The sequence below is a fragment of the Berghia stephanieae genome, chromosome 7 (genome assembly GCF_034508935.2).
Source record: "Berghia stephanieae isolate SIO BIC M18660-M18661 chromosome 7, UCSD_Bste_1.3, whole genome shotgun sequence".
NCBI lineage: Eukaryota > Metazoa > Mollusca > Gastropoda > Nudibranchia > Aeolidiidae > Berghia > Berghia stephanieae.
Window position 1 is genome coordinate 54,806,921 of NC_088366.1, and position 13,703 is coordinate 54,820,623.

The 13,703-nt window shown below is 37.6% G+C and overlaps 1 protein-coding gene across 1 annotated transcript in view; it reads left to right on the forward strand.

Moving 5' to 3' along the window:
- LOC144977511 (uncharacterized) overlaps positions 1–12,406 on the forward strand; it is an 83,256-nt gene extending 70,850 nt beyond the window's left edge. The window contains exons 3-4 of the mRNA XM_078922811.1: positions 10,170–10,320; positions 12,075–12,406. Coding sequence (XP_078778937.1) covers positions 10,170–10,320; positions 12,075–12,331 — 408 coding nt within the window. The 3' untranslated portion in view covers positions 12,332–12,406. The remainder of the gene's footprint in view (positions 1–10,169; positions 10,321–12,074) is intronic.
- The last annotated feature ends 1,297 nt before the right edge of the window (positions 12,407–13,703 follow it).

Below are 13,703 nucleotides of genomic sequence, written 5' to 3' on the forward strand. Positions count from 1 at the left end.
TTAAAATATCGATATCTAATTACCTCGTAATCGGATTCCAATATCCGTTTTTTCGATTATTGCTCCTTGCTTCATAGTACACGAGACGTTGCGCCTATCTCTGGGATTGATGCCTTAGGTAAAATACTAATAGCATCCGCCAACCGGTTGTTGGTTACCAACACACACAACTATGTGTTGTAACCTTAAACGTTTATTGTCTGATAAATATAATTTATGAGAAATAATCATCAAAATAGATGTCTAGAAACAATTACAAAGAGTAGTTCTCACTAAACTGTATTAACCAGACTATAAACGTTTAAGGTTACACATCCTTTTGTGTGTTGGTCCGTTATACTTCCGGATGGCAATGTTGTGAGCTTCTTATCCAAGCGCATACTATCTATATCAAATCAACATTCAGTCATGCAAACCAACATCGATAATATATTATCGTTACTATCATGCAATCCAACATCGATATTATATTATCGTTATTATCATGCAATCCAACATCGATAATATAATATTATCGTTATTATCATGCAATCCAACATCGATATTATATTATCGTTATTATCATGCAATCCAACATCGATAATAAAATATTATCGTTATTACCATGCAATCCAACATCGATAATATAATATTATCGTTATTATCATGCAATCCAATATCGATAAGACAGAGGAGTTTGTACGTTTGTATCGGAAAAGCCTGTAGTACGAATCGATAATAAATAATTGACGCACGATATTATGAAACCATGTTCTTGTTCTAGAAAGGTCGAGAGCGTGAATGATACACCACTTTGGTTTGAGTGATTTGTCACGTACGGCTCGATAAACACTCAGTGTCTTTATGGTATTGAGCAAAAACAAAACAAAACAAAACAAAAACAAAATATTGATGCTATGCGTTTAGGTAAAATAATCCGGCGCCGGATATATATATATATATATATATATATATATATATATATATATATATATATATATATATATATATAGATAGATCGAAGTTGACGTCAATCGGGTCTTTGTTATTGTTTTTTGCCATCCGCGTTCATGAGTAATTCTCACTAAACTGTATTAACTAACCAGACTATAAACGTTCAAGGTTACGCATAGTTTTGTGTGTTGGTTCGTTATACTTCCGGATGGCAATGTTTTGAGCTTCTTAGCCAAGCGCATACTATCTATATAACTGTATGTCATCTTAAACGTTTATAGATAGTATGCGCTTGGCTAAAAAGCTCATAACATTGCCATCCGGAAGTATAACGGACCAACACACAAAACTGTGTGTATCCATGAACGTTTATAGTCAAGTTAATACAGTACAGTGAGCATTACTCATAAACGCGGATTGCAAGAAACAATAACAAAGACCTGAGTGACGTCATCTTCGAACTACCTATAGTCTGATTGACATAGAGGCTGTGCCCTTGGATTAAAAACTCACAACATTGCCATCCAAGAGCAGCAATGTGCATTGGACACGACTGATAATGGTCGAAGTAAATGTTGAGTTGTCGATCTGTGTGGCTTTGGTCGATGACAGATGATGGTATCGATACTGTGTTGCTTTGGTCGATGACAGATGATGGTATCGATACTGTGTTGCTTTGGTCGATGACAGATGATGGTATCGATACTGTGTTGTTTCCGTCGACCACCGCGATTTTGAAGTTCTTTACAATACTCTTCAACAGTCGTAACGTCACTTCCTTCCTAATGACGCATGATAACTTAGTAACACTGGCTCTAAACTATCGGAACAATGGCGGACGCCCGTATGAAATATTTTCTCCGGCGAGCATAAAGGGTATCCAGAGGAAAAAAAAAACCCTATAAATTTGATCATGTTTTGACTTTTACACATTCTGATCACAAGGCATATGAAAAGTTCTAGCCAGCATGAAAACTAAAAAGTAATGATTTTCTTTGTTTAGAACCAAGATGGCCGCCGTTGCCAGGCGGCGTGACATCAGACTATTGAATCGTATTGGATTCAATAGTCTGATGTCACGTCACCCAGCAACGCCGGCCATCGTGGTTCTAACAAAAAAATCGGTACTTTTATTTCATGCTGCTAGAACTTTCATATGCTTGTATCAGAAGTTAAAAAAAAGCAAACACGATCGATTATACTGTTTTCTCCCTGGATACACTTTTATCTCGTCGGAGAAGTATTATAAGGCCGTCCGCCATGGTTCCGATAGTTTAGAACCAGTTACTAAGTTACTATGTGTCATTACGAGGGAAGTGACGTCACGACTGTTGAAGTCTATTGCAGTCAGTCCTAAATCTCTCATCACTTCCATTTACTGACAATGAGCCCACAACAATATGGGTTATCAGACCTGAAAATAAGAACACGTTGGGCTCAACAAGATCAAATTAATAACGCTGATGAATTCAATACTGTAATTAAACTGCGATTAAAGTTTTTTTTTTTTTTTTTTGTTTTGTTTTGTTTTGTTTTGTTTTGTTTTGTTTAGGGGGTGGGGGGTGGAGGTTTCAAGCAAATGAAAAGATTAATGGTCCGCGCATGTTTGGATGGGATCATTCAATTTGTCACGGTAATTTCCGACCTTGGAACAACGTAATCAAATGCAGATCTGCCCAGTACTTCGAAAAAGTCGTAGATATACGAATTTTTTTGCCTCCAGCAGTGTAGAGCTGTATAGGTCTCTTTGATTAATAGATAGTATGCGCTTGGCTAAGAAGCTCATAACATTGCCATCCGGAAGTATAATGGTTCAACACACAAAGCTGTGTGTATCCATGAACGTTTATAGTCGGGTTAATACAGTTTAGTGAGCATTACTCATAAACGCGGATGGCAAAAAACAATAAAAAAGACCTGAGTGACGTCATCTTCGAACTATCTATACATTTTCTTGAAAAGGAAAGTTTAGCTTCTTAGAACCTATAGATAGAATGCGCTTGGCCAAGGAGTTCACAACATTGCCATCCGGAAGTATAACGGACCAACACACAAACTCTGTGTAACCATGAACTTTTATAGTCTAGTTAAATCAGTTTAGTGAGAACAACTCACAAACGCTGATGGCAAAAACAATAACAAAGACCTGAGTGACGTCATCTGCATACTATCTATAGGTCTCTTTGACTCAATACATTTTCTTGAAAAGGAAAGTTTAGCTTCTTAGAACCTATAGATAGTTCGAAGATGACGTCACTCAGGTCTTTGTTATTGTTTTTTTTTCCCATCAGCGTTTATGAATAATGCTCACTGACCTGTATTAACCCGACTATAAACGTTCAAGGTTACACACAGTTTTATGTGTTGGTCTGTTACTGTTATACTTCCGGATGGCAATGTTATGAGATTCTTAGCCAAGCGCATACTATCTATATTCAGGACTTTGGAGCATTTTATTTTTATAATGCAAAATTGTTTATTTGTAATGCTATTTAAAGTGATTTTTTAAAAATGTTTTCCCCCTTGGAAAATACAAATTTGTGAAATTTCTTGAAAAGGAAAGTTTAGCTTCTTAGAACCTATAGTATTGAGGACTTTGAATCATTTTTGGGCCATGCTGAGAGCAAATTGTTTATTTTCAATGCTATTTAAAGTTATTTTTTCCTTTGTTTTCATTGGATGGAAACTACGATTTTTAAGATTTCAAGTTGGCAGCTCTGTATAAAGGGTTTATAGTTGATTCGTGTTTTAATCACGTGTAAAATGAAATGTTTTGTTTTCGACGTTTTCGGATTTGTATTGGGATTTTGTTATTGATGAAAACATTGGAAGGCGATGATGATGATGATGATGATGATGATGATGATGATGATGATGATGATGATGATGATGATGATGTTGATGATTGATGATGATGTTATGATGATGATGATGTGTGATGATGATGATGATGATGATTGATGATGATGATGATGATGATGATGATGATGATGTGATGATTGATGATGATGATGATGATGATGATGATGATGATGATGATGATGTGATGATGATGATGATGATGATGATGATGATGATGATGATGATGATTTGATGATGATTGTGATGATTGATGTTGATGATGGTGGTGGTGGTGGTGGTTATGGTGGTGGTGGTGGTGGTGGTGGTGATGACTTTAATGGAGGTGATCTATATTAACTTTCCATGTGCTCGAGGTCATTGGTCACATTGGAATATGTGCTCAAAGTGACCCACGTAGTGAAAAGTGTTCACAGCTTTTTAAATATCTAACACCACGATTGGTCATTTTATTCAGCTTGACACGTGGGTATGTTTATAACTTTTGTAAACAAAGCAGCATGTTGACAATAAGAAATGAAGTGAGTAGGAAAGTACCATAAGACAACAGAGAATAAAAACTTCGCATCGATATTGGGGAACGAATCCGCGCCCTTACTGGTACGACAACTCCGCCTGTCCGGGGTGATCGTGACTCGACCGAATGAGCTATTCACGACCCCAAAAAAGTCGCTTCAAATTCCAGTCTGTCGAGAGCCACTAATCCCCGACTTCTGGAGGTCATGGGTTCAACACACACAAACGCCGCGAAGTGAAATGGCCAGCATTTAAGCAAAGAGTGTGTAGGGTAACGTAGTTACCAAGAGCTCTCACTTGTCTTAACCGCAATGCTATTGTCGCGTGCCAGGCTAGACAGCGAGATGAGTGTGCTCCGCGTGTATCATGCGCGCTAGGCTTACTGATACAATGAAGAAAATACGAGTAGAAGACGGAAGATGCTTGGCTTCACCAAAAGCGGGAAGTGAGAGCTCTTGGTAACATAACAATCGTTACCTACACGCTCTTTGATTTAAGCTTATAGCGAATATTCTCAATACAACACATACCATAGAAACGATTGAGACATTGAGTATGCTCCGATATTTGGGGTGAATTTTAATTCAGAAAAATGAGTGGAGCAGGCATTTATGTTGATATTAACAAGAAATGAAATGAGTAGGAAAAGAAGACAACAGAAAATAAAAACGTGGCGGCGGCGATGGGGGCTCGAACTCGCGACCTTACTGAAATATCCAATTGTTGGACATCAACAAATCATGTGAAAACACCTCAGAAATCCTTTAAAATGTGTAATCTGAAATCAACTTTTATTTTCAGTAAGTTTTAACGACTCAGAAATGTTCATGAAGTTCTGATATTGGAACCAACATTTCGCAATTTTACGAATTTTTCGAACTACTAGGCAGGTCTGATATGAGGAGCAAATGATTTTTTCTGATGCATTATTTGAAAAGAAAAAAAAGAGTTGTTTTTTTATAGAATATTGTTGAATTGTGTTCATTACTTTATCAGTTGTTCAACGTGGGAGACATTTTGTCCCTCGAGAACAAAATTCATTTATTCTGAAACTGTTCAAAAACATTACTTTAATCAGTTAAATGTCGTACTCCGGAAAAAAAACACGTATTTAAACATTTGGCCAGAAAACTCGTGCTTCAAATATATTATTGATCGATTTAAATGACCCTCATCTTGGCAATAAACTCTCAAACCTGGGACCTCGCTAAGTCATCCTTACTTAAAGTCCCAGGTTTGAAAGTTCTTGTCATGATGGGGGTCATAATAAATTTTTAAAAACTTGAGCTTTTATATAGATCAATATCCACTAAACGTACTCAAAGCGCTTTACAAGGGGTCCCTGGCCAACAGCAACACGGAACATGAGAACGAGACATGACGCCTGTTAGGCGATAATATTTCTTTTTTTTTCCGACAGAGACAACGCGGTTAACGACCAGGTACTCATTTTACACCTGAGCACGATGAGAGAATGTGAGTAAAAAGCCTTTTCCAAAGACTCAACTATGCACCGACCGATCGAGGCTCGAACCCAGGACCTCTTCCGATCCGAAAGCGAGTGTCATACCACAAGAACACATAGCCGCACAATAATATATTATATTAATATGTTAAATCGATCGAGATTTGAAGGACGTGTTTTCTGGCCAAATTTTTAAATACTTTGTTTTTCCAGAGTACGGCAGATAGCAGATGAATTCTCTTAGGAGTTGATCGATTGAACATTGTTCTCTTTTTGTGTCCCCTGAATGGGGATCCTGACCTCCCATAGCGGGCAGGGGGGGGGGGGTCCATACTGTGTCTTCTATGCCCCTATCTCTATTTTCCAGCATGCTTTCTGTCTTTGTCTTGGAATGAGATTACTTGTTTTTTTCCTGGCCCTGGCCGGAGTCCTGACTGGGAGGGAAACAGTCAAATGCATAGTTATTGTTTTGAGAGATGATATTCTTTTCCTTGTAAATCATTTCTCTTTTATGTATTATTATATTTGTTATTTTTAATGTATAATGTAAGCATCTGAATGTATTCCTTTTTGTTGGATTTTATGCTTGTGTCCGGATGAGACTTATAGGTGATCTCAAACTAAGTACATTGGTGGTATGCTCTTGGAATCTACATCTGATCCCTATTTGTTCTCAGTTCCCCTATGTCTTACTTTTTCTTGGATGCTTTAATTGTAATTCTAGCACTTTTTACTATCCCATTTTCTTCCTTTTTACTGGCGCTGATATAACCTTAACTCACTCAACCCTAACACCGACTATATCCGTTGTTTACCCGGGTTACTTTTTAACCCCATGGCTATTTATTACATTTTTCTGAGACAAATTATAGGCGTAATAAGAAAGTTAATGTTTTTCATTTTTACATGTTAATAATAGTTGGATAAAAATATCTCAATGTACTTGCTTATTTTTAATCTATTTTTTCCAATTTTGAAAAGTAGCAAAAATTTCTAGGATTGAGTGAATTAATGTGTTGCAAGCGCCGTAAAACCCTTAAAGGCAAACACACAAACGAATTCTCTTAGGAGATGATCGACGGGACAATGTTCTCTTTCTGCGTCCCCAATGGAGAAACAAAACAGTTTTAAAATGAATGAATTCCTGTTGATTATAGCCACGTATGGATTAAGGCTATTTCCTTTTATTAAACACCTCGAATTCAATGCGTTCGTTTTATTAATAACAAATTTCAATTTAAGAGAGACGTCTATTTCCTTTTATAACAATTTTATTTTTAGGCACTCACAAATTGTTATATTATAGATAGTTCGAAGTTGACGTCAGCCAGGCCTTTGTTATTGGTTTGTTTTTATTTTTGGTTTCTTTTGGGTTTTTTTTTTTTTTTGGGGGGGGGTGTTTGCCATCCGCGTTTATGAGTAATTAATTCTCACTAAATTAAACTGTATTAACCAGACTATAAAAGTTCAAGGTTACACATAGTTTTATGTGTTGGTCCGTTATACTTCCGGATAGCAACATTGTGAGCTTTTTTAGCCAAGCGTATACTATCTATAGATAGTATGCGCTTGGCTAAGAAGCTCATAACATTACCATCCGGAAGTATAACGGACCAACACACAAAACTGTGTGTATCCATGAACGTTTATAGTCAGGTTAATACAGTTCAGTGAGCATTACTCATAAACGCGGATGGCAAAAAACAATAACAAAGACCTGAGTGACGTCATCTTCGAACTATCTATTGGTTATTAGATATTATATGTGACCCATCGTCTCAAAACGGTATTATGTCGGGATGAACAAGATGCTGAAAGGTCAATTTTAAACTTAACTGGTCAAGAAAATGAAATTTCGGTTTTCAGCACTTTAAAATTCTAATTTTTCTTCAATAATCCATACATGGACTCAACCCAAGTCTGATGTTTTTGTTGGTCATAGATTCTAATCTCAGCACTTTGATCAGCCCGACTTGATACCGTTTTGAGGCGACGGGTCACATATTCACACGTTTAATTTGAATTTGAATCTTATAGGGAATGAGACTAGCGGAAGAGTAGCGTCCCTTGATTGGACTTCACCCATAGTCTGTGACGTCACCGGCGGAAAATTTATTATAGAGAGAGAACGTCATGTTGGTTGTGCGCATGCGTCTCTCGTCCTCGCGGATTTGTGTGAGAACGTAGTATTATCACTAACAGGCCGACTAGAAATAATAACAAAAAGCTGAGTGACGTCAACTTCGTTCCCTTTATAATTAGAATGTTCTTTTTTATTGATGATAATTATCTATGTGTTTATGGCATTCTTTTTATTAACAAATGTGTATTTTGGGAAAACTATTTATTAACAAAAGTTGTATTCAGACTATTTTATTCATTAATAACTTTGTATCTAGCGACGTGCACTTATTTGCAGGTCTGATCATCCAATCCCTGATGGGCTCGTTGTTGTAATGGAAATCTCAAAAAAATGACGCAAAATATTGTCCATTACAACAATGTTAAACTAGGCCCATAAGTGGGTTCGGATGTCAGACCTGCATATATGTACACGTTGGTATCGAGAGTATTTTTGGGTAAAGACCGAGAAAACATCACAGCGGATTAACTCAACCAAAAATAATGAAATAAACACAAGAATAATAAGAAACCGGAAATAGAGACTTTAAAAAATTGAGCTTTTATATAGCGCAACATCCACCAAACGTGCTCAAAGCCCTTTACAAAGGGGCCTCCTAGCAAACACCAACACTTAACATGAAGGAAGAAACATGGCGCATGTTAGGCGATATTACATTTTTTTCCCCGACAGATACAACGCTGTTAACGGCCAGGTGCTCATTTTACCCCAGAGTACGGTGAGGGAATAATGTGAGTAAAGAGTCTTTTCCAAGGACTCAAGTATGCGCTAATGGTCAGACAGAGGGTGTCCATAAAGTCTTACCCTATAATTTAACTCACTCCATCCTAGAGACTTTTGCTACTTTTCAAAATTGGAAAAAATGTATTAAAAATGAGCATGTACATAGATATTTTTGTCAACTATCATTGACATGTAAAAACTAAAAACATCAGCTTTGATACTACGCCGATATTTTGTCTCAGAAAAAAAAAATGTAATAAATAGGCATGGGGTAAAAGTAACCCGGGTAAAATACGGATATAGTCGGTGTTAGGGTTGAGTGAGTTAATTACATCATTATCAGAAAAATGTAACTTTAATCTTGGGCTTATGATTACATAATAGGGAATGAGAATAGCGGAAGAGTAGCATCCCTTGATTGGACGTCACCGGCGAAGAAGTTATTAGAGAGAGAACGTCAATATGGTTCGCGCATGCGTCTCTCGTCCTCGCTTCCTGTGAAACTGCGCGGTTAGTTAAATAGTTTCTCAGCGATCTTTAAGTTGACGTTCTCTTTGTAAGGTGACCTCCAATCAAGGGACGCTACTCTTCCGCTAATCTCATTCCCTATAAATGCTTTACATTTTGTTTACCGTTATCTTTCTTTTACTCAATGCGCCTCAGTATGGTTGCCATGGCTACTTACAAGTAAATTCAACCTATTCTCGAATTCTTTCCGTGTGTTTTGTAGCTTTTTCAACGTCGTATGGATTTAATAACAGCTTTTTAAAAAAAATTATTTAACTCACTCAACCCTAACACCCACTATATCCGTAGTATACCCGGGGTTACTTTTACCCCATGCCTATTTATTACATTTTCTGAGACAAATTATAGGAGAAGTATCAAAGCTAATGTTTTTAGATTTTACATGTTACTGGTAGTTGAATAAAACTATCTATGTACATGCTCATTTTAAATACATTTTTTTTTCCAATTTTGAAAAGCAGCAAAAATGTCTAGGATTAAGTGAGTTAATGGTCTGCGGCGTTCCACCATCTGGTGTGGGAGCTGAATAAACAATGTCTCTGATGTCAAATAAAAACTAAAATAAATAAATCCCCTTCTGGTTTCCGATCAGACGTGCTACCATTACAGTAATGATCGCACGTCTGACCGGTAATCAGAAGGTCTGAGGTTCGATTCGATTCCCAGTCGAGGTCGACTGATTTTTTGGGGATGGTTTTGTTTTTTTCTTGTATTTTTCTTTCTTGCTTTGTCTGACACCTTTCCTACACACTTGTTCAGTTCTGTATCTTACACCGGTGCCTGCTTCTTAATTTCTGAGTTTAATATCCTAAACTAAAAGTGCTGAAAGCGCTTGCTTTACAAGAGGTCTCCAGCCCAACAGCAACACTTAACGTGTAGGCTATATTGGATTTATTTCCCTTTGACACACAAAAAACGCTGTTAATGGCCAGGTACTCATTTTGCATTATTTAAATCTCGACTTCAATATTTTTTGGTCTTCTTCTTTTTCTTCTTATTCAGGTCGATATTGACACATCAGAGTCAGCCTCCTCCCACTCCAAACACGGACACCACAGTGGACGAAAGTCCAGGAGGCACCAGCCGGCAGATGTCACAATTACCATGACCTCGGAGACCAACAGAGCTGTCAAGATGCTGGACAAAATCAAAGGTAAACCCAAAAGTAACAAATAATAATAATAATAATAATATAATAATAATAATAATATAATAATAATAATAATAATAATAATAATAATAATAATAATAGCAATAATAATAATAATAATAATAATAATAATAATAATAATAATAATAATAATAATAATAATAATAATAATAATAATAATAATAATAATAATAATAATGAATGTATATAGCGCCAAGTTCCAATTAAGATTATTCACTCACTGGCGCTTTACATAACACATCATGTGTCATACACAAATATAGAACTGACATGTTAAAAGATCTGAATAGGGAATGAGATTAGCGGAAGAGTAGCGTCCCTTGTTTGGACGTCACCGGCGGAAAAGTTATTAGAGAGAGAACGTCTCTAGTCCTCGCTTCCGGAGACACTTCACCGAAAGCGAGACGAGAGAGAGACGCATGCGCAAAACCATGTTGACGTTCTCTCTGTAAGGTGATGTCCAATCAAGGGACGCTACTCTTCCGCTAATCTCATTCCCTATAGGTGTGTATGAAAATGTGCCAGAAAATGCAATAAAGAAAAAATACAGGATAAAAATAAGCCGGAGTTTATCCCGGTTTCTATAGCGTGAAACGGACAATAGCAAATGCGTGCTACCCTTTGGATAGGACACGAGTCTATCTATCGCAAAAGCTCTTTCCGCCAGATCTAACAGACCCAGCTACCCAATCACTGCTGGGTTGATAGGAGGGGGGGGGGGGGGTCAGAAAAAAATCTGGACTGCACCCGGGATCGATCTCGGTGCCTTTTCGTGTGTGAAACGAGTGCTCTACCAATTGAGCTATCGGGACCCCCACATCAGAAAAAATAGCCATCCCAAAAATTCAAGTCTTCCTCGACTGGGGGTTCTAAACGATTCTAAACGTGCAGCTATGTAGTCTTGTGGTATGACACTCGCTTTCGGATCGGAAGGTCCTGGGTTCGAGCCTCGCTCGGCGCATAGTTGAGTCCTTGGAGAAGGCTCTTTACTCACATTCTCTCACCGTACTCAGGTGTAAAATGAGTACCTGGCCGTTAACAGCGTTGTCTCTGTCCCAAGAAGTTTGTAATATCACCTGACAGGCGTCATGTCTCGTCCTACATGTTATGTGTTGCTGTTGGCTATGGACCCCTTGTAAAGCGCTTTGAGCACGTTTAGTGGATATTGCGCTATATAAAAGCTCAAGTTAAACAAATGATTGGTTCCTTCCTGCGTGCACATATTAGCAGGTCTGATAACCGGACGCAATTATGGGCCGATTTAACGTTGTTGTAATGGACGATATTAGACAATTATTGTTTACAACAAGAAATGAAGTGAGTAGGAAGACCAGAAGACAACAGAGAATAAACACTTCGCGGCGGCGATGGGGGCTCGAACTCGAACCCGCGACCTTACTGGTACGACAACTCCGCCTGACCGTGGAGATCTTGACTCTACCGTATGAATTATCCATGATCTCCCCCCCCCCCCCCCCCCCCCCCCCCAAACAAAAAGGCGTTTCAAACTCTATGTCTATCTTGAGCCACTATAAAAGTTCATGGTTACACAGAGTTTGTGTGTTGGTCCGTTATACTTCCGGATGGCAATGTTGTGAACTCCTTGGCCAAGCGCATTCTATCTATAACATAAGGATGGCTACGGTATCAGGCCATAACTTTACGAAGGCCACGGTTCAACACACACAAACTCCGCGAAGTTATCGTTACGAATTTCTTTTATTTTTAACTTGCAGATTTTAAAAAGAACGATCATTCCAAAAATAAACAGAAATCGACCTTGACATCCAGAGAAAAATCACCACGTCCACCGTCGTCGTCACGAAATCACCATCATCATCACCACTATCATCATCACCATCAGCAGCAGCAGCAGCAACAACAGCAGCATCATCAAATGACGTCATCATCCTCCTCCACGTCTGCTGCGAAGAAAGAGTCAAAACATCGCAGTAGCAAGGGCACTTTATTTTCAAGACATAGCCTTGAGTAAATAACAATAATTGATTAGAGAATTGTCTGTAATGTTATGATAACATTATTGCTGTCTATATTTTCCAGACATAGCGTTGAGTAAATATCAATAATAGACAATGATCTATAATATGATAATGTTGTCTATATTTTTGTATAAACAAAACGTGGAAAGCAAATAAAATAAAATATTATTTTATTTGTTTTCCACGTTAATTTGTTTATTATTGTGCTGACGAAGGGTTTGTAACCGAAACGTCCATTGTCTGCATTGTTCTCATCCGAAGCCTCTCCATTTTTACTCTTTCGTTAGTATTGTCTGTATTTTTCAGACATAGCGTTGAGTAAATACCAATAATAGACAATGGTATATAATATGATAACATTGTTGTTGTCTGTATTTTTCATCAAAGGTCAGAATAAATCGATTCTATTTCTCATTCTCGACTATAGATAGTTCGAAGATGACGTCACTCAGGTCATTGTTATTGTTCTTTGCCATCCGCGTTTATGAGTAATGCTCACTGAACTGTATTAACCCGACTATAAACGTTCATGGATACACACAGTTTTGCGTGTTGGTCCGTCATACTTCCGGATGGCAATGTTATGAGATTCTCAGCCAAGCGCATACTATCTATAACGACATTCGATGATTTGTATCAATTTGACTACCCTTGCCTCCTATCTAGCTTACAATATTATGAAGATTATGAGAGGAAGGGGTGGAGGGGAAGGTTAGGGGTGGGTGGGGGTAAAGTTTCGTTGAGGGTAACGTTTGATAAACCCACTCACTCGAACCGTAGCTATCGTTAACTTATAGCCTGGCACTAGAACAAACTGGGACTTGCAGTTTGACGTCATTTTTTAAGTTTGTGCACCGTCTAGTGATTTGTCGTTAGTAGTGCTCAAGGAAACAAGTAATTCCATTGGTTGAGATATTGCATACAACTCACATGTTTTTTCTTTTGTGCCCAAAGACTGACATTTTGACATCATTTGTTTTTTGGTCAGTGTCCGGCTATAAGTTAACGATAGCTCCGCTCGAAACCACCAGTTAGTGCAGAATGTCGTGTTGTCGCGTGATGCATTTTTTCTCTTCCTTTTTAATTTTTTAAATTTTGGGAGAGAGGGAGGGATGGGGGCAGACTATGACTTTTGATTGGTTCGGAACTTACCAAACAAAATGGTAGTCAAGTATAATATAATTAATTGTATGACACAGATCAAAGTGTTTTTCAAAGACTCGATAAATAAAAGAATGAAAGAATCATTCAAAGTTTTACGACATTAAATACAATCACTTATTGTGTGGTTGTATTGGTTATTCAGACCTTACCTTATCAACATTGATTTTATCCAAAAACAAAATTATTGTAAAGCCATTTGAG